Source organism: Engraulis encrasicolus, chromosome 2, assembly GCF_034702125.1.
Source record: "Engraulis encrasicolus isolate BLACKSEA-1 chromosome 2, IST_EnEncr_1.0, whole genome shotgun sequence".
Taxonomy (NCBI): Eukaryota; Metazoa; Chordata; class Actinopteri; order Clupeiformes; family Engraulidae; genus Engraulis; species Engraulis encrasicolus.
The window spans coordinates 28,915,744-28,938,606 of NC_085858.1; the positions used below are offsets into that span (position 1 = coordinate 28,915,744).

The following is a 22,863-nucleotide window of genomic DNA, read 5'->3' on the forward strand; positions in this document are numbered from 1 at the left end:
TGCCATGCTTAGTTTGTTGGTTCGCAAAATAGTTCGACAAGGCATGGACATATAGTATTGACAGTACAGTATTTATACATTTTGACTTTATATATGCAGAGTAGCTCAAGCTGATTCTCTTTTGGTGGTCATCTGGGTGTCCCTGACGGAGGGCTGCACTCTACGAGTGCTTCTCTCATTTAGAACAGTGCTCTGCAAACAAAATACTAACTATAATAACACAATAATAACAATATGATAATATCGCAATAACATAATAAATCAACAGCAGCATTTTCCTGAGCTGTCCTTTCACACACACACACGCACACACACGCACGCACGCGCGCGCACGCACGCACGCACGCACGCACGCACGCACGCACGCACACACACACACACACACACACACACACACACACACACACACACACACACACACACACACCACATCCAGGAGAAACACTGGGAGGGAAAATCAGGCCAATGCAGGAAGCAGATACGTTGTCATGCCGAAAAGTCGGTCATTGTTCCAGGTGGAGGAGTCTGCTTAAAAAACCCCAGCAGTGTCTCCCACTTTAAAATGTGCCATATGTACATAATTTATGGTAAGCAGTCATAACGTGGTCACTGGAGTAATGTGCTGCTGAAGACTGGGGAAGTATGATTCAGCAGCCCGCAAGAGTACAGCCTGAATATTAATGTTAAAAACTTTACTGTATACAAACTCTGCTCCTATTTGCATAGACCTCCAGCCGACAGGAACCATGGTGCACTGGCGATATATATATATATGTTTTGGGTGGTCTCAGGGTTGGTCTTGTGTTGCACCATAGGGGATAATTGTGCTTGAGCCAACATGCTTGAGGCGGGCTCTGTCCTCCCGTCACAGCACTCCATATCTATGTGTGTTTTTTTGTTTTGTTTTGTTTAATCTTGTCATATCAAATTATTGATACAACTTTGCCTATGGTGAAACCCCAGACTTAACATTTTAGGTTATTTTCTTGTTTTCCGGTCTTGGAGACCTCTGCAGTATCTTATATTGTATCTGACTGTAGTGCCAGCACAGTTTTCCTTATTTTGTCAGCCCCTCCTTGCCTTGATTGAATATCTTATTTGGCAGACAAAATGGTTCCCCCTGGATAAATTGTTAACCTTTTGTGTAAATACAAACATGTTTGGGATGATGCATGTTATCTTCAATTTTTTATTTAGTAGATGAACGGTACCATGTGTGTACTGTACTGTAATTGAAAATCACATTATGTTGAAGATAGCCTTTTTGAATTGCGGCCTTCCATTGAACTTGGTGATGTTTCATTTACCTGGAAAAAGCTGAATGAGTCACATCAACTGAGTTTGCGGGGAAGAAACACGAATGTACATAAAAAAACAAAAAAACAAAAAGACAACAAAATGGCCAAGCAAACAGGCAAAAGGATAATGGATGTAAGGACACTTTACTTATCGCATGCATCAGAGTGAACATGACAATGTGATAAAAACGAGTTACTTTCATTGAACATATAAATAAATAAATAAATATGTATATATATTTATATAATATATATATATAGATTCAGGTGTCTATGTCTGTTTGTATGTCTGTGTGTGTGTGCGTGTGTGCGTGTGTGCGTGTATGTGTGTGTGTGTGTGTGTGTGTGTGTGTATAAGAGAGAAACAGAGAAGGAGAGCAACAGAGAGTGTATATCCGCAGTATGAGATAAACAGTGATACTCTCCACCAATCAGCAACAGGGGTTTTGAGGTTCGGGGGTGTACCGCATTGTACACTTTCCATACAGACACAATGAGAAGACAGCTGTGGTTGGATAATGTGTGCAAGCAGTCAGTCATTCAGGCGAGGCGAGAGGCAGGGGGGCAGGGGGGCAGGGGGCAAGAGGGAGTAACACAAAGTGACACTGGTCGGTCTGGTCTGGGAAGGCTGGTGGTATTGCTATGAGTCTGGAGGGGGACAGCTAGTCCGGGGAACTCTCCTCCGACTCCCACTCAAAGTTTTGCCCAATCATTTGGTAGAACATCATGTTAAAGGGCTTGTAGAACTTGTGCAGTCTGTGTATGACATCCGGGTCTATCCTGGGGTGGATCCTGCCTTTCGATTTGCCCAGGCAGCGCGGGGCGCCACTGTCCTCCGGCTTCTTCAAGCACGGGAACCCCTTGGTCTTATTGAAATAGAAGTGCTTGTCCGAGATGATGCGCTTGAGGCCCAGGAAGTCCTGCACCTTGCCCATCTCCCCCGCCGGGTCCACGATGAGCCGCTCGCCGCTCACAAAGTGCATCTGGGCGAGCGGGAAGTAGTGCATCCAGGTCTCCAGGTGTAGTGCATAGATGCCGATGCGCAGCGCACTCCACGAGGCGTCCACCAGCCCCAGCGTTCGGTTCTTGAACGCCAGGACCTCGAACGAGGGGATCTCCGGCTTCTTGGACAGTGTCTGGGTGTAGTCGGATATAGCCCTGGTCACCGGGTTGCGGACAACAATGATCAGTTTAATGTCTTTCGCCATGGAGTATATCCGTTTAGGCACGTGGCTTGTTACAAAATAGCTTGGGGTCTTCTCCATGGTGAGCTGGCCTTCCAAGGTGGAGGGCATCAAGTCTCTGCAAAACACAAGGAAAGCTTGTTGAAGGTCAGTGGTTCTCAACCCTTTTTAAAGAAACGCTCCCTTAACCTCATCATAAGCCTATCAATGCCCCACTTACTATTAAAAAATAATGTCACCCCCACCCCCCCCATTTGCAACTGATTGCACCCCACCCCTCACTGTCAGCTATCTTCTTCCCAACGCCCCCTGAGGGCTCCCAAGTGTTCCCTTGTCGGCTGTAGAGCCCCCTTTTGGGAAACACTATTGAAGATAGTCGTGCTGAAAAATATAATAATATATAAAAAGTGAATTAAATAATCAAATAAATGATTAAGTTATATCCATGGCAACATATACCACTCATAATAGACACACTGTTTTAGCTACTAATATTTGTAAGTTGAAATAGTTTGTAAGTTGAAACAGACAAAATATACAGAAACAATTGCTGCAGAGGATTGTCTGACACACTATGAAAAATGTATCTTCATCAACTTTATTTCAGATTGTTCACAACTGGATGTTTTCGAGAACCTCTAAAAGCAGGATCTCAAATGACATTGGACATGACTGCATGAGTGTATTCATGACATGACAATGACTTATGACTGAGCAATTACTTTCATGATACCTCCGATAGGTGGATTTTTGCAACAAAGGAATGAGGGGCTGTCATTATCTCCTCCAGTCCAGCACACATCACTTTAATTAAGAAGTCCCTTGATCTCCAACACCCTGCTCTGTTTTTTTTTCTTTTTGTACTTGTCTGCCTCTTACCTTGAAGTAAAATAAGCTCCCAAACCTCTGAGAGCGAAATACTTTTTGTGGATTCAGCACGACATCATTTTGATATCAAAGAGGGGAGAGCGTGTTGGATTGTGTGTACACGAACAGCGCTAATGGCTATCGATTCAGGCTCCCACCCCCACCTTGTACACTAAGGGCGATATCTCAGTCATACTAATCCCTTCCACACTCTGGCCCCTTAGTCAAATGCACCAGGCTGAGCCGAGTTGCCATGCCGCACGGGGAGACAGGGGACACGCATGGCTGGACTGGGCTTAGAACCGGCCAGGGCATTTTTTCCTTTGGTATAGACCAGCCCAACACAGCCCCTGGTTTTCTACGATATTATAATTGGCCCAGTCTATTGTCCTTTGGACCTATCTTTGAAGGGCCGGTCTATAAGGGGGAAAAAAACCACAACAACAACAAAAAAAGGCTAAAAAAAATCAACGGCATCGGCCCACCAGGAAAATGCCCTGTATGCCAGATGACCAGTCTCGCCATGGGGACATGTAAGAAGAAGCCAGACAAACCCAAGTTCAGCAGAACAGTTTTAAGCACATAGGCCTACGTACTACATACCGTACCTACAAACCTCGTTGTGTTCCTTGAAAAACTATCACTTCGTACAACCACAACGACTGCTATAGCCGGTGATGGGACAGCAGCCTTTGGGTGGAGTGCAATGTCATTGAATCAGGCCCGCCCATTCTGAAAGCTCTATGTGTTTTTGACTATCAATAATAAAACATGAATGTGTGTGTTTGTGCTCGGTCCGTCCACCTGATTTCTTTTCTTGGCCCCACCCTTTTTAGATATATACCTATGTATTTTAGGGCTTTTAAAGCTTTTTGGGCCACTACTTGATAGTAAAGTGAAGACCAGACAAGCAATGATTGGGAGAGAGAGGGGAAGGGCTGCAAAATGACCCAGGCCATATTTGAACCTGGGTCCCCATGGGCATGCAAGCTCATATGGTTCCAGTGTCTAAGCATGCTGCGCCACAGCACTTACCCTGCCCCACCCATTTTATGATTTGTGCCAACCCCGAACTAGTCAACTGAAAATAACTGCATCTCAATAACCTCTTGTGTTCCTTGAAAAACTATTACTTCATACAACAACAGTAGACTAATGACTGCTGTAGCCAGTGATGGGTCTTTGGAAAACAGTAGCTCTGCTGCATGTTTCCCAGATGACTATTTACTGTATCGCATTTAGCAAACGCCTTAATCCACACCAATTTATGTATTTTTAGATACAGTGTTGCGGTCCCCATATGTTACAACATGAGGGGATTCACAGGAAAAGGACCTCCAGTCTAGCCGTGCAAACGGATATGAGTCATATATTCAACAGCACAGCTCTGTTGCCAGTATAATCATCTCAGTTAGCACCTGACGCTGGTACAAACAATGACTAAGAGTGTTTGTGTTGTTCTGGAGTCAATCTCACACAGTCAAAAGACGCATTGTCTGATGAACCATGGTTACAGAATATTAAAATCCCTGGATAGTGTTTTGTTGTTTGCTCCCCAAATGTAGCTACATGTAGTAAGGTAGAGAAAAAAACTCTAACCCTTTGTTATGTCTAAAGGGGGATGGGGGTGTTCTTGCAGTGAGGCAGTTCTTCGATCAGTCAATTTCACTGAATGAATCTGACAAGAAACGGAGGCCAAATGTAATGTAGCGATTCTTTCGAAAAGGGTTACGACTTCAGCTGCACACAGCACTTCACTGGTGAAGCTTTGTCCTATGCCAGGTATTGAGGAAATCAGATTTACAGCTGATCACAGCCATCCGAATGAGTCACATCCATTTGTCGCCGCCGCGTGTAACAGCTGTCAATCGATTCCACAAGATTGATTCCGTGGCAGGTTTTAGAGCCATTGGACAGCTGTTGTGACTCGCCACGGCTCTCAAAGTTCACACTGATGATGATGATGATGATGATGATGCAACACGTAGTGTAGTAAAGATGATGCCACTTCCAGCAGGTTGTATCTAGTAGATCAGGAGGGCAATATAAACACAATGTAAACACAAGTGCCCTTCTGGACTGACAAGACTTTATTTATCCAGTCATTTCTCAGGCTTCAACGCCAGCGTGGGATGGACCATAAACGTTGAAAACCAATATAAATTTTAACACTTACTTTTTACATGCCATTTCGCCCCGTGTTTGGCGCACTTGCCTGGTGACATTACTCAGTTCCATAAACTAGGTTTGCAGTCCTTCTGTCCAGGGCTACTATGCTGGGACCATAATCAGGCCCGGGCATTTTTGGCATTGACCAGCCCCTCACCCCCCCACCCCCCCATACAACAATTATGATGGCTCAGTCCACTGCACATTAAGGATTCACTGATGGGCTGCACCATCCAAATTGTGGACTGGTCTCTCAGGGAAATTTAAAAAAACAAACAAACAAACAAACAAACAAAATCATGCCCTGCATGCCAGATTAGCAGTTCAGCACAGTGGGAAAATGCCCTGTCTGCCAGATTAGCGTTTCAGCGCTGCCTCTGTCAGCATGGGCAGGCCTGTCAGCGGCCCATGTCCAAACCATGCCGTGGCTGGGAGCTGGCTTAACAGGTGGCCCTCTGGGTAGCTGATGTCTTAATTACTCCATGATGGTTATTGGGGAACATCTGGCATGAAATGGCAGCTAAAAATGTTATAATCATGTGCAGAGACTTTAATCTCTTCCATTAAGGTCCTAAAGCCGTTCCATCATCGCAACCATTTCTAATCCAAATGGCACTTTGTATTTCGCTGGCACAAATTGCTGAGATCCCATATACCCCCCACCCCTAACCCTGCCTGCCTTAACCAGGGATACTCTGATTGCAACTCACTCACACTGTCACTGACAGGATAGGATAGCGTCCATCACATTCTCAACAACAACATGTTTTTATTTTTGTTAGAGCTCCATTTGTAGATCTTTGTATTTTTTTGTATAAAATTGTCTTTTTTAAATATATGTAATTATTTGCATTTCTTAAAAAGACATAAGCCTATTCGTTTGCTTGTTTGATCCACTTCAAACGTTTTGTGACTTGAATTTTTTTTAAATGCTGTGTAAGTGTAACCATCAAAGTTGCGCTGATGAGCAGCAAGAAAAAATTAAAACAAAAATGTTTTCGAACTTAGTAGCCTATACTTGGACAGACTTTGAACCCTCCAAATTAATATTTGGCCCATGCAGTAGTCTTGACTGTAGCGGTTGTGGAGGTGTGGTGAGGGAGGATTGGGGAACCGCTCCAAGACAACTCCTGTGCTATTGATTTAGAGATACAGTGAAACTAAACAGCCTTGTTTTGCTGTAATACAAACATATCACATTTATCAAACAGACACAAACACAAAGCAGTGTTTTACCAAAATAATAAAAAATGCATTTTCATGAATTCCAATGCAGAAAACACACACACATACACGCACGCACTCATGCACACACGCACGCACACACACACACACACACACACACACACTCACGTAGGCAGACACACAGAGACACACATGTGCGCGCACACACACACACACACACACACACACACACACACACACACACACACACACACACACACACACACACACACACACACACACACACACACACACACAAACACACACACACGCATGCACACACACACACACACACACACACACACACACACACACACACACACACACACACACACACACACACACGCACAAACAAACGATTTGTCTGGCTTTATAAACACTTAAAAATGATCTAATAAAAACTGCCCTGTAACATGTATGACCTGTTTGTGATGCCATGGGTGTTTCTATGTTGTTGAACAGTCTGATGTTGGAACACTCATTGGAAAGTCCACCATGGGAGTTCATTAAGGTTGGAGCAGGCTTCACCCAACAAGTATTTCTTCTTTTGAGAGTGCTGACAAAAGTACTGTAACCACTGAGGAAGGCAGAACGCCGAAACGTGTCTGTGTAATAATAAAGACCCTATGCATGGTGCGTCCTTTTCTCATTTTTCAAAGTCCACCATGGGCAAGGCCAAGAGACTGAGAATTCCTCGAGCGCACTTACACCCGTGGATGCCGGTAGGCTACTTGTTCTGTTCTGTCTTGTGCTGTGAGTGAAATGTAGCGTACTGTATGACTGCACGCAGGGGCGCTGCCAGAAATTCTGGGCCCCATGAAAGATCGAATTTTGGGCCCCCTTAAGGGCCCCTCTCAGTGCTTGGGCCCCCTTAAGGGCCCCTATCAGAGCTTGGGCCCTTAGAATCTGTACCACTTTTCCCCCCCTAGCGGCCCCCATGACTGCACGCGTTGAATACAAATAATATAGAAGTCTTAAATAAAAGAAGATGGGAAGTACCCCACTGGGTAGTCATGCAGTGTTTCCTGCAGAACATTTGTTAGTCAAGGTGCTGTGGGGTAAGCCACTGACAAGGTAACGATCATCATTGGGAAGCCGATACTCTGCAGTGTCATATGATCAAAAACTGACGGAAAATAAATAGCTCATACAGGTTTTTGAATTCATAATACAAAATCTTGATCTTTTCAGGGGATCTTCTCAAGGGGGTAGATGATTGTTGTCCCTAACAACCCTGGGGTGCCTAACACTAAAGTGCTGGGGGAAACCCTGTAATGTGCTTGGTGTAGCAGAGGAAAGCCTGCACCATGGAGGCAGCTCAACTGTCACCCTCATCATCCTAGGCAGGATTTGTGAACTGTGCTTATGAAATCACATGGCACAGTGTTAATCCATATTAAACATTCACACCACTATATATGCACGCAAGCCATGGCTGTGATATCCCATGATGACTACGTCAGACTTCCTCCAAAAAAACCCCCATATCCCATATCCCATATCTTATGACTGTGACAGACTTCCTCCAAAAAAAAACCTGTCTGGCAATTTCTCTGTTATGTTTTATTAATGTGAAGCCCCCTGGTAGAAATGATGCAACTGGCAGTAGTCGGTTGGTTAAGCTACAAAATGTGTGACAAAATGTTCATATATATGTCCTTGTACTTACTCGGAAAACCAATCTTTTTTTTAAGGCTTCCACACCAGACTAACATTTGAATGCTGTTGCAATGCTCTTCCAATGAAATACTCTCGCCTACTACTTTTCATCACGCGAGCATATTTGACCTTGGAAGAAACCAGTTATTTTAGTGGATCACACACACCAACATCCGTAAGTAAGACAAAATGAATACAGATGCAATATGTATATTAACTAACTGCAAGGGCCTTTAATTTTTGATGCCAAATGAAAACACTATCTTTAAAGACCAAATGCCAGACATCTTATAATTTGAAAGATTTCCAAGCTCCAAGATTTTCTAGGCTACAATTCCCTGATGTGGGGGGTTTCCGAGCTCCATTTTGGAACCTCCAAGACACTCTAGAAGTATAACTTCTGAGGTTCTGTGATCAGACCAAAAGCTTCTTTGAGGTCACCCAGTGCGAAACTACATGTGTAAAACTTGAAACATCACTCACAGATACGTAACACTAAAGGAGAATCTGACACAAACACATTGCCCAAGCAGGATCATATTTTCACAGATGTGAAGATTAACAGCTGTAATCCTCACTATCGAGACTAGAGGAGGGCTTAAAATAACATGTCAACATTCACAGATCACACAAATCTCTAAAAATTAAATCTTCATCTCTGGAGGCCTGTCTTTCATGTCGGCTGCTATGGCCTTTAAATTTGCGTTTCTACAACTATCTCCCCTGAAGGGGAAATAACCCATTTTTTTTCAACTAATCTCAAATGTAAACTGGAATGTGTTTTACTACAGATACACTAATTGACCTCATGACACCCGCATATGTCATGTGTATGTTAAAATGTGTGTTAAGATACATCATGCATTTTTGTCTATTTTTGTTATGTCTAACTCTACAGATATGGCACAGCCGAGGGTTTAAATTTTAGGAGTCAAGTCCATAACTGCACGTGTAGGCCTACAGTATAGTGTAGTAGCCTCCTTCAGAAACCCATAAATGCAAAAACTCAAAATAACAATTGTTAGCCTCTTCAGGGTGTAAAATAACATTATTTTGACAAGGCACGCACTTTGTGAGTTTATAGTGCGGATTTGTAATGCCACAAAACTAGATTTTCTATCTTCCCATTTTTTCTGTCGTTAAGTGAACGTTCAGGATTCATCAAACTCTGCTGACAATTATGGCCTTTTTAAAAAATATATATAATTATCACCAAAGAACGCCTAGTACTTCATTGGATTCGTTCTATGCTATCCCCCATTTCCACATAAATCAGGCTCCACATGACCAAAATATATTTTCATCATCCTTGAGATTTTCATTTTTTTTCTTTAAAGGGACACTGTGCAGGAAATGGTCAAAAAAGGTACTGCAACTATGCTGCTCATTGAAACTGTGTCACCTATTGCCAAATTTGACCTTTTCATGATAGTTTACTAAGTAATAAAGTAATATTTTCTAGTATGGGCCAAGTACAGTCATTTTTGCAGCTAAAAATGACTATTTCTGGAAATTCAAAATGGCGGACCATGGAGAAGATCCCCCTTTTCATGTATGAAAAGAGCAATTTTTCCAGTCATAATGAATACTTAGAATTTCATGGTGGTGGTAAATATTCATGAAAAAGGTAACATTAGTGAATGGGTAGCATGAATTCTGGAAATAAACAACTAAAAATCTCACACAGTGTCCCTTTAAGTAAGTTGGTAAGAGAGAGAGAGAGAGAGAGAGAGAGAGAGAGAGAGAGAGAGAGAGAGAGAGAGAGAGAGAGAGAGAGATGGCGTGGGATATGGCGTGGGATATGGGGTGAGAGTGGGGCTAGGATTGGGAAGTGCGCTGGCCTTATTGGATACTGTTGGATGCTTTGTTCTCATGGGACTCATGCAGTGGCGTAGCTGGACTGAGTATATGCACACCATAAAAGGGCAGCAAGTGCCCACAGTCTTATTTAACACTTGCATGAGAAGTCCACATGTGGAGTCAACACACAAAATGCCAGCGTGGCCACATGTAGGACATGCGTATGGCAATATTGTAACCACTCGTGGAGGGAAAATGCTGTTTATTAAAGACAAACTCAAGTTCAGAAGCTCCATGAATGCTAAATAAGTGTATAGCATTTTGCTGCCTTTATTAGGACAGGACAGTGCGAGAGAGTAGAAACGAAAGCAGAGAGGTGTGACAGAGGTGTGGAAGGGTTGAGAAATGATTCAGGCTGGATTCTAACCTGGGTCCCCATGGGCCATGTTGCCTATATAATAGCACTTGCATATTAGCAGTGCTGTGCCACACCACCCCTTAATAGGTTCTCAGTTACCGGAGACTATGAGGTAACTCGAAGGGGATGTTGAGGTGGAAATGGATCCCCGGAGTCTGAACTCTGTGGGAATGACGCAGTAGCTAAGCCCAGCCCACCCCCTCCAAGCCCGAACCCACCTCAGCCCAGCCATCCTACGCCACCCCGTCCCACCTCTCCTCCACACACCCCACCCCACCCCACCCCAGCCCACCCCCTCCAAGCCCGAACCCACCCCACCTCAGCCCAGCCATCCTACCCCACCCCATTCCGGCCCACCTCTCCTCTCCTCAACCCACCTCACCTCACCCCAGCCCACCCCCTCCAAGCCCGAACCGACCCCACCTCACCTCAGCCACCCTACCCCACTCCATTCCGGCCCACCTCTCCTCTCCTCAACCCACCCCACCTCACCCCAGCCCACCCCCTCCAAGCCCGAACCGACCCCACCTCACCTCAGCCACCCTACCCCACTCCATTCCGGCCCACCTCTCCTCTCCTCAACCCACCTCACCTCAGCCCTGCCCAGCTTAGCTTAATTCAGTGCACTCTCTGCTCCAGGGCAGCTTGTCTGACAGTGATGGAGCACTAGGTATCTCCTCCAACCCAAAGCTGACTCTGCAACTACAAAGGTCAGACGCGGTGTGAAGATAGATTAACATTCGCCTCCGCCTTTCAACATCTTTGTTTGGGCGTTTAGTAGTTTGCATATGGACCCGCACCAACAGGCCGCTCTGCTCAGGCAGAGGATGACGCCATGTGCCGCATAGCAGCAGGTGGGGCGACGCGTTGGTCGTTGTACAATAAACACAATGCAATATACAACATGTATTTATATAGTGAAGTATCGCAACGATGAAGTTGTCTCAAAGCGCTTTCCAAATACACATACACACATAGGCCTACACATTCCTACGTTCCCACACATCCCACATTCCCACACCAGCTCTGGAGGCTGCCGCACCAATTGTCTGGGGTTCACGTGAGAAAGTGCACACTTGCACACACACTTACACGCACACACATACACACACACACACACACACACACACACACACACACACACACACACACACACACACACACACACACACACACACACACACAAAGACAGTAATAATACAAAGACCTAAGAAAAGATTACACTGGAAGCGACCACATTGTAGCTTAATTTCACAACACCAAGACCTAGCCTACTAGTGCAGGGAGACTGTGTAGTTTCTACTTATCTGAAAGGCGTTATCAAATGTGACCAGTCCATGGTGTTGCCACGCTCCACAAGACTTTCTCAGGGTGGACATCCAGGATTTTTTCACGTGTCATTTTTAGCACATTTATTTTTGGAGGGCATATTTGTCACACTTTTGTCAGTGTTGATTCAACACTTTGATCGCAGGGCCAACTAGAAAAGTGTTAAAGTTGACTCTATTGAATTAGCACTGCATAATTTACTGTGCATGTGTTCCACTGTTTCAAAGTTTCAACGTTTTGGTATTTGGGATGAAGCCTCAGATGTTTAAGGAGGCAGACAAGAGTCAAAACAGACTGTGAAGTTGCGACACCTCTCACGTCAGTGAAGTCTGGCTGCACAAGTCAGACACATTCCATAGATGCCCATGTCAAAAACGTCAAAGCTCACTGCAAAAATAAGTGAATTTACGGCCCTGGTAAGAAAAATAAAACACTGTTGGTATAGATACATTTTGGGTCCATAATAATGCTGCAGATTTTTTTCCTTTTTCTTTTTTAGGGCTTTTGTCTTTATTTTTGTCAGGACAGTGGAGGAGAGACAGGAAATGAGGGGGGAGAGAGAGACGGGGAAGGACTGGCAAATGACCCGGTCCGGAACAGAACCTGGGTTGCCGGCGCAGTAACCCAGTGCCCAACTGCCAGGTCACGGCAGGGCCCTTAGGATTTTTTTTTTAAGTAATGAGTTTCATCCCCAGATAATCTGCATTGACATTCATGGAATGAACACCCAGAACCTTCAATTTATGCGTGACATCACAGAGGGTCTGTCCAGTTCTATTATGTACAGACTGTGAATGGAATACAATGTAACAATAAAAACAGAGGAATCTAAAAACTGTCAGATAGCAGTTCTTTGGAGTTGCCTAGCAACAGGAAGGACATGCCTTGTGTTTATAGATAAAAGAAAAAAATGATCTACAAATACTTTGAAAAGCTTTGTACATGAACCATGGATGTTATACCAGCAAATGGGAACACATAATAAATATTCATGCAATTGGCATGTAATTTGTGCTACCGTTTCTTAGGAGTGCTTGGAGGATTCTGGAATTCTTAGCTAATTTCCCCGGTGCTTGCTTCCTGTGCACCGCTGAAGTGGGGTGAAGCCTTCTGCTGGCCTTCCTGCTTAATGGAAACGTGTCACTGACGCGCTGTCTTTCCATGTTTTTGGATGAGATATGTCAAATTGGAATGGGATGTGAAATAATGTGCATGGGGGAAAAAAATATGTGCGTGTAAATGATATGGGACTGCATCACGTCTGTCTTGGCCAGCCGCACTGACTGAGAAGATGAGATACAGAGTCCCAGTGGGACCTTGCTGGATAAATAAAGGTCAAATAATAGGAGGAAAAAAACAGCCAATTTGTCATTTTGTCAAATGATAATGTCCCCTATGGAATCACCTCACAAAAATGCCCATAGTTCCATATAGGCAGGGTAGTGCTCCCACAATGAGCTCTCATGCAGGTCTTACAGCCTGTGCGCCTCTCTCTGCCTTTCAAGTCAAGGGGGCCCCTATAGACAAAATGTCACGATTTGGGGTGTTTCCAAAGGGATGCGCCTGCGACTTGCATTGATTGTGTGAGCTTTAATGACATCTAACCAATTAGGAGGCAGCATAGGCCGTATTAGTTGCTGTATAACGACGGGCTATTTTCCAAATATTGATGGATGCTGTTCCCCAACTTCAGGCAAATCACACACATGTATGCGTGTGGACTAGTTGGGTTTTTTTTATTCACGTTTTTACTACCACTATAAACAAGTTGATGTTTTAATGACCTTTCCTACCCGAGATATTGGAAATTCACACCCCCGCGCCCTCCCTCCCTCCGTGCCCTTTTGTTTTATATTTACAATCATCACCAGCTGGCACTTGGTCTGCACTACAAATCGGCATTTATGGGCAGAATTAATACATCTTGATGGGACAAACGATGTTGTTGTTGATGTCTCTGCTTGTTTCTCACAAACGCCGGCCAGTTATTCCATGAACACAGATTTACTGTAAGGCTTAGTGCCTGTCGTAATGATGAAGAAAACACACCAGGAAGATAGACAGAGAGAGGCCAGTTCAGTATGCTGTCCATTAATATTAGGCCGGATTAGGAAGATGACCATTAATATATATATTTTTTAAACCACAATAAGAAGCTTCTACCTCATGATAAATAATAAGTTGATTTGATTTGATTTGATATCGTTCATTGACACTGCAAGGTTAAAATAAAGTAAAATGTTGCTACCTTGTACACACATCAAAAGGATAACGCAAAAAGCTCAAAGGAACTTATTTCTATTGTCGTCCTTGAAAAAGACGGAAGAAAGAAGAAATCAGAAGCAGACACAGTAAGATTCCCTCATACACCAGGCGTGGTCGCCTGCAGGTCCCTGACAATATCCATGTTGCACATCCATTGCACCTTCTTCAAGTGAGGAGATTGGCTGCATGGGGGTTCAATATGGTGTCTCCCATCCTTAATGTGCTCGCCATTCCTGAACTGTCCATTGTAAATTGCGCCACCCATAGACATCCAACACAGTGCAGTGTTTCTCATGCAGACCACTGCATGCCACAGCACTACAGGATAAAAACCCAGCACCACAAATTCATCAACAGCCCCACATACATGACAATCTGTGCATGCATAATGCTTATACATGCATTGCCACCACGTCCTGTTTTTTTGCCTGTTTACCTTAATGCTTCTTGGTCTGTGGAAAGCACTGCAGTGTGCTATGTGATGGTATGTAACAAGTACTAGCATTACCAGCATGTAAGTGTTCCTAACAGCACTTCATGTGGGTAATGTATGTTCAATCAATACACTGAATGTGCCGTCTTGCACATGCAGCTACACACAATCAGATAGATGAGAGCACTCTATTACAAGGTGTTTGCATAAGGGTGACATGAGTGCTTTATAAACATGACTGAATAAAATGGCATGGCACTTATCATAGCCTAAAGATTAATGACACTGCATTTATGATGAGGCCATGGTCATTAAGTTTCAAGCTTTCGTGTCTGTCCATGCTTTCCTGACTTCACTGAATGACACAAAATGAGAATAGCTCCAAGCACGAAATGAGAGCCATGTTGTGTTTATGACATGTCATATCATGTTTATAACACGTTCATGTCACAACACCATCAAACACTACACTGTTCCTGCGCTCTCTGGTTAACAGGATCTGGCACACAGTCTGAATCAAAGCCTTGGAGATGAATGCCTGGTTGGTGACTTGTAGTTTTACAAAAGCAGTATTGTGATTGATGAAAACGGGGGCCTTGATTTGTGTGAGAAATCTACACGATTTATTCGGGGAATACACTTGTTTGAATGCCTTGAATCAAAGTCCCGCTTTGTGGTTTGGGAATTTGCATTTGAATCGCAAGAGTTTTCCCCCAAATGTGCTTATGGCGCTTTCTCGCTCAGAGGTCACAGTTTTCACTGTCAGAATAATGTCCCAAACGACTCCATTTGCTGAATAATGAAGAAGGATAAACACCCTATCTCCCTCTCTCTCTCTCTCTCTCTCTCTCTCTCTCTCTCTCTCTCTCCCTCTCTCTCTCTCTCTCTCTCCCTCTCTCTCTCTGTGATGTTAGGCTTTCCCATTTGAAATGGTCGGCTACCAAACGGCATCTGTGTCATCTGTGTCTTTGTCACTTGTCATTACTAGAGCTTGGGCCTGTGGATCCTCTTTAGAGCTTATTCACCACTTAACAGTCACACAACTGTGCAGTTACAACTGCCACACACTGCTACAGTTCATGCACTTCACGCAATCTGGAAAAAAGACACTGAAGTACATGGTTATGAGTTTTTTTTTACCCTTTAAAATAAGCACGCTTCTTTTAGAAGGAAGAGACAAGAGTTTTTATCTCTCCTTTCTCTCAAGTATGAGTATGGTTTGAAGTTCAGTGGCACCATTCAATAACCTACAACTAAAATGAAAGTTACATATGTGATTTTGAAATGAGGAATGATAATAAGATGACATATTTCAATTCCTTTCATCTTCTTTTGGGTATTTCCCAAGTCTCCATCTATAAAACTCAGTTCAAGTGTGTCTAAAACTATGAAACAATATAAATGTGGATTTGCCAGAGAACCAACATATATCTTGTGGGCCACTGGGAGTAATTTTGTCCTGTATAGCCTAGTCATTGTGGCTCAACCCTGAGAAAATAATTGATATGGAAAAAAAAGAGTTATCCCATTCACTCCAAATCACATAGCCTAAAGCAATTGGATATGTGTCTATACAGCAGCAGCCCTGGCCATGGTCCTGAAAATATGAAATGCAAATTTTCCACTTCTTTTCAATGAATAGCCTATAATATTATGCCGTGCATAATTATGTTGTGTGGAACACCCAAAACAGTGGATAGAACACACTATACGTACCTGTACCAATCCAGCCCTTTCTCGTAATTCCGATCAAAAAAATGAGGCTCATTACCCACGGCTCTCACGTCGGGGTGAACCCTTAACGCCTCGAGGAGAGCTCGCGTGCCTCCCTTCTTCACTCCTATGATAATGGCCTGAGGCAGCTTCTTCTCCCCGTACTCTGGGGTACTGTTCACCGAGGCCCTGAAAACGCTCTCCGTAGTGCTGAAACCTTGGTGTTGCTGGTCCACAATTGCGGTGTGAACCATGGCGATGGTGTTGGTGGCAGCGGTGTTCGCTCTAACCCATTCCGCTGTCGTCTCCTCGATTTTAACATTATCTGCATTCGTCGTGAACACGGTGGGCTTCTCTGAGCTGGTGCGTTCTGTGAACTGGGGGAGAGTAGAATAAAGTTTCCCCCGTAATGTCATCAAAGTCGTTTCCTCTGTCACTGGTCTTCCTTGGTACACGTAGGTTTCTTGCGCGCGGAATTGCAGTGAGGTATAACAGCTCACCAAACTGTAGAAAAGGTAGGTAACAGAGAGGGACAGGGTGAACATGAATAAGATCTTCCGGGGTACTTTAGAGGTAAATACCGTTGTACTGGACCAAAATGCCATCTCTGATAGCAGCGATCCATTTAGAGAGGAAGCCACACATTTTTCCACTGCAAGTCTGGCATGGACCCTCGATAAACAACGTTTTGCCACAGCCAACGCAGCTCACAGCTTCGTGGAGCTAGTCCAGTCAAAGTAATACCCAATAAGCATCCTTAAAATTCTAAACGTATACCTCCCCGCTTTCTTCAGTATCGATTCCTTATTTCAGAGCTGACATCCTATGTCACAATCAATTCTTTGATTTACCGGGATGCAGTCTGGATTGATTCCAAATGAGCAGCTCCGTCATATAAAGGAAGGGTGTGATGGACGCCGTCTTGGCAATTTATTTTTTTTAAAAAGCAACGGTATCGCCTTTGAAGTGGTCTAGCACGTCTTCTTCCACGGTTACATCAGTGAGCGCGGTTCGAATGCAGCAGTAGGCAATCTCACTATGCTGTCCTTCACGGCGCTGCTTTCCCAAGAAAAAAAAACAAAGCCTAACGAAATCCGTATTTGGTCGTGTAATTCGGCATTAGAGTGCTATTATACTCCCAATAAACCAATGTCTGAATTCAAGAAGGGAAATTACTGGCCGATCGGCTTATTCCCATTCGTTAACTATCGGATGCTGACAATGTTCCATGCAGTCTCAACCCTTTTTCTTGATTGGTAGATTCGTTGTGCGCATCGGCACATGAGCTACCCTCCCTTTCTGTCTCTGGCACCACTGAATAGTTTATTTTGAAATGTTTGGCCACTCTATCTATCTATCTATCTATCTATCTATCTATCTATCTATCTATCTATCTATCTATCTATCTATCTATCTATCTATCTATCTATCTATCTATCTATCTATCTATGATCATTTGCAGTTAGACTACTCCAGTTTTACAGTCTGTGAATGGCTTTGAATTTTTTAGTCTGCCTATTATAAATTTGCTGTTATCAGAATGGCAATGAGGTTGTAACGTAGCCTAGCCCATTACTAGGCCTACATGTCTGCGTAATGTCGTTGCGTAAAGTGAAAGTCTTTTCAAACACAGGCGGAACAGTGCACATTATGCGAGGATTCTCTCTCTCTCTCTCTCTCTCTCTCTCTCTCTCTCTCTCTCTCTCTCTCTCTCTCTCTCTCTCTCTCTCAACATGCACCTTATGGTCCACACATTCAGAATGAGCAAATAATGAAAGTGTTGCATTTCTGTTCCCACTAATAGCGGTGTCAAGTTCAGGGTGACCCCACAATATGGCAAGGATTAGCCCATTAACAGTTTTTAAGTAGGCCTGGCCTATGTGACAAGCACATCAAGTCAGACATTCAGGTTTATAGTCTTTGCACAGTGCACAGGCCATGCGTAAAAATAGCTTGAATCCGTCAATGGAATTCCGTTATCCAAGGTAATGAAAATGTATAATGGTGTTTCATAGACTGTATTGCGCTACACTTCAGCTCACAGGCTTGGCTTTATGGGGTGGTGAAAAAAGCAGTCCATATGGGGTTTGATATTAAACACCGCGTTCTATTTATCCAATAACAATTTAGCAAAATTATTACAGATATTCTCAAGCAACACCTGCCAGGCATGAAATATCGCTTAATTGCCATAACACTCACAATAAATCAGACGTGTATAAAACAGGTGTCATTCACACGTGATTTATCACCGCTGCCACACTTAACTGAGACTCAGCAGTTAATCACATAGGCCTACTGTTACAGTACAGCAGCACATCCCCCTTGTGGGGAAAGAGATGCTACTGCACGCTACAGCACAGCTATATCATTTTCCCTCCACTTTCCACTTGACCGGGTGAGTATGTCTTGAATAGCTGGTAGGCTATATTATCCACACTGTATGCCGAGCAGCATGATCCTGTTTAACCCGTTAAGGCATGGCCCCTGTTATAAATTTGCTTTTACCTGAATGGCAATGAGCAAGTCATGTATTATTATGGGGCAGGTGTGTCAAAATGGTTCCAAATCATAACAAAGCCATGGGCCAAATTCAATATTTAATAATAAAAAATAACTACAATTGAACATCCACACATAATACTTCAAGGAAAATGTCTTAATCAATCATTCCATCATGTACTATGGTGCATAACATGTGCCTGCACTTAATGTGTTGTATGAGTGTGTGAGATGTTACCTGGGCCCACTCATATTCCTGACACACACAATGTTGTGTTCAATGTTATTAATGGTGTATGTGGGCCAACTGTAATACAGATCTGAAATGATCTCATGGGCCAAATAAAATGGGTTTGACATCCTAACGGCCCAGGGTAATGTGATTAGTAGTTATAATTGGCTACTATGGTCTAAAAATGGTCTAAAGTCTTTTCAACAACTATTTCAGCGTTACATTGGAACGGCATGCATTATGGGACTACCGGAATACCAAATGTATACTGAATACGTAGGCTGAATCATCTGAAATATCATGCCCTGAATGATCTCACCAAACAGCTGAGCAGTCAGTTGGCGTCAGCTGAGCTCTCTGTCTTTCCCAGTGGACTTTGCCTGGAATTGGCCTACACAACAAGCTTCGCTCTGCCACCTGAACCAAGGTATTCCGAGGTACCCTGAGCATGGTATCGTCCCATCGCACTGCTCCCTTGGGGCGCCGTTTGGGACTCCCCCCTGGCACGGATGAGGCATAAATGCAATTTGTAGTTTGTAGTGCAGTTGTAACGGAGGCCAACTAGCAGAGTGTGGTGTGTAACATTAGTAAATCTCCCTCCCAAAGCCTCAATACAGTGCGGTAGCAATGGGCTATAGGACCGGCCCTTTAGCTCAGCGGTAGGCCTATTGTACTGTGCCTCCCATTGCAGAACCGATGCGTTGACGAGGTAGCGAGTTCGCGGCCCCGAGGGAGACAAACTGCACGGGAACATCTCTGTTACACAGTGAGCATTGTGTGCTGTTGACTGCTCACAATGACAATCAGAGTTCCCGAGGTCTGTTTTCACTTTCACTTTCGCTTTTCACTTTATTACAAGGGAGAGAGCCTTATGTTGAAATTCTGTTACAATAAGGACATACATGGACTACATCCGGTGTGATAAAGCCCAAATACTGTTACCACTGACCGTAGTTGCAATATTATTGCAGCTGTTGTAAGGTTAAACATACTATATAATGTATAGTAGTATTATATTACCATATTATGTATAATATAAAATGGACACCCGAATGTCAAAGTGGCCCAATGATTGTCAAAGGGGGACTGGTCTCTACCATGCCAAAATACAGATTTTTTTCTGTTTGAATGGAGCCAATGGATGAGCTGTGGGCTTAGTGCAGCAGTACTGGTGGAAAGCAATAGAGCCGGAAAACCAATGCTAATCACAGTGGGCCTGCAGAGTATTAAAATATGATGAGGGTGTAGGCCCAAAATCATGACGCTGAGACACCACCATTTCCTGTCATTCTGCCAATTTGGCCATTTAGGCCAGTGGTTCCCAACCAGGGGTACATGAACCACTAGGAGTGCACAAGCACAATGCAGGGGGTATGCGGAAAATTGTAATAAAAAATCTATGCAGTTTACGGTCACGTTAGAACATAGAGGAGGCGACAGGCATAGGTGTGGGGGTACTTATGGTATGACAAAAAGGCTTGGGGGGGTGGGGGGGGGGAGGGGGTACGCAGATCTACAAGTTGGGAAGCACTGCTTTATAGGCCACAGTCACAGGCCTTGGCCCTTATTTCCCAGACCAACCCAAAGAGCCTGCTTTATATTAGACAATCCTGGTCTCAGAAAGTTAAAAAAAAGCGCCTGAACCGCATGGATATTGAAGCCTGGGTACTTATCACCACAGGCAATCATGCTTAATTACGCGATTTGCCTGATAATTTGTGTTCACATTGAGAGAGGCTGTTTCAGAAAATAATTGGATATGTGGCAGGGATTTGTACATCCGGAAGCCGGGAGTGACACCCCTACTGCAGTCAATAGAACATGCACTTTAAGTGCGTGTGTTTGTGTTTGTGTTTGTGTGTGTGTGTGTGTGTGTGTGTGTGTGTATGTGTGTTTGTGTTTGTGTGTGTGTGTGTGTGTGTGTGTGTGTCTGCATTAGAACTTTGAAATCTCTGGGCTCAGAGAATGTCCCCCACCTCGTTCATCGTGAGTCAGTGGCCTCAATCAAAAAATATCTGTGTGTGTGTGCTGCGCGCACACTTGTGTGTGTTTCTTTTACCGCAAAGTGGGCAATTTATAACCATCATGTGTTTCTTTCATTTAAAGCCGCTTCAGTGGCTGCAGATCACCACAGCTGGCTTCATAACACTGAATGCACCCTTTGTGTCTACTACACCGAGATGCGGAGCGGTCAAATAAATACACGGACGGCTGTTACTCTGCGTTGACACACTTTAGAATCTTAATTAGAAACAGAATTGTTGAACAACAAGTACTAACACGCTGTGTAGTTATCAACGGTTTTAACACACTTTCTTCATCAATATTTTGTCTTTTTTTGTTATTTTCTAGATGACATGCCGAAGACGGGGGGTGGTCCCTATGTACAATCAGCTCCAAAGCCCCCCCAGCCATATATCTTCATAAATCGGACTGTGTGTGGGCCCCCTATATAAATGGGGGCCTGGTAACTCAGTCACACTTGTGACTTTACCCCCCTGAACGACACCCCTGGCTGAAGATATCCAGACTGAAAGAACTGATTCTAATCTACCCCTGACACAGTCCATTCAACTCACAGCTGGAGAGTGCCCGTCAGTTTAAAACACGTTGTGCTATTGGTTGACCATGAGCTCCATACAAATTATCCAGTGATTAATTTAAAAACAATTATTGAAGGGAAAAAAATGCCATTTTGCCATTTCCCAGAAATGAAACAATGGGTTGGCCCATCAAAACACTGATGGGTCTACAGTAGACTGTCCAAAACACATTGACTGGCTGTTATACTGGCTGTTCCGAGACAAGAGGCTGAATGAACCTCCTGCTACAATGGGGAGCCACACAGCCCCTCTACAGCCCACTTGTGACCACTATATTTCAATTATCAGCTAATGAAAACGATTTGTTTGTTCTTTAATTAACATTTCATGGGCACCCTGAAGCCTCACTTTGCAAGACTACTTTTTACACAGTGTCTATTGTATTTGTTTGGAAGCTATGGCCTAATGGTTAGTTGGTTTTGGGATCAGGGTTGTAGGCTCAAATCCCAAACCTTACCAGAAGGAAGAATGTGTTAAGTCCATATTCACATCCATGGCTGCAGTGCATTTGAAGTAAGACAACTAACCATACATGGCTCCAGGTACCTAATGAAAGTGAAAGCGAAAAAGCCCAACTGGGAAACTCCAACTCTCATTGTCATTGTGACACAGCATTCCACAGCACACAAGTGAACACTGCACACAACAAATTGCATTTATGCCTCAGCCGTGCAAGGGGGCAACCCCCAATGGCGCCGAAAGAGAGCAGTGCGGTGGGACGGTACCATGCGCAGGGTACCTCAGTCATGGAGGAGGAGAGCACTGGTTAATTGCTTCCCCCACCAACCTGCTGGGTCGGGAGTCGAACCGGTAACCTTTAGGCTACAAGTTTGACGCCCTAATCGCTTATCCATGACTGTCCTAATGGATATATTTCAGCTGTATGCACCAACTAGATCACTAAGATCAATGGAAAAGACTAGTTCCAAAGGTCAAAACAAAGAGTGGAGGTTAGAAGCAGCCTTTAGTTCACAGAGGCAGCCAGAGTTCACTGGACTAACTGGCACAGCACTTAACTGGTTTCCTTCATATCTATCCAACCGTCAAGAATATGTCACTCTCAAAGACTCCCGCTCCACCACAGTTACAATCAGCCACGGCGTTCCGCAAGGTTCAGTGCTTGGCCCCCTTCTCTTCACCATCTACATGCTCCCCCTTGGTCGTATC

General features: G+C 44.0%; 1 protein-coding gene across 1 annotated transcript; it reads right to left on the reverse strand.

The window, feature by feature from the left end:
- Positions 1–1,863: 1,863 nt before the first annotated feature.
- hs3st4 (heparan sulfate (glucosamine) 3-O-sulfotransferase 4) lies at positions 1,864–16,964 on the reverse strand. The gene is made up of 2 exons (XM_063185779.1): positions 16,363–16,964; positions 1,864–2,600 (listed from the first exon to the last, which is right to left on the reverse strand). The coding sequence occupies exons 1-2, from the start codon at positions 16,962–16,964 to the stop codon at positions 1,961–1,963; spliced, it is 1,242 nt and encodes a 413-aa protein (XP_063041849.1). The 3' UTR covers positions 1,864–1,960.
- Positions 16,965–22,863: the final 5,899 nt, after the last annotated feature.

Coding starts and splice junctions, on each gene's coding strand:
- hs3st4 (XM_063185779.1), bottom strand. CDS start 16,964: ATGGCATTTTGGTCCAGTACAACGGTATTTACCTCTAAAGTACCCCGG. Junction 2,601..16,362: donor AAAGGGCTGGATTGGTACAG/GTACGTATAGTG, acceptor TGTGTTTTGCAG/AGACTTGATGCCCTCCACCT.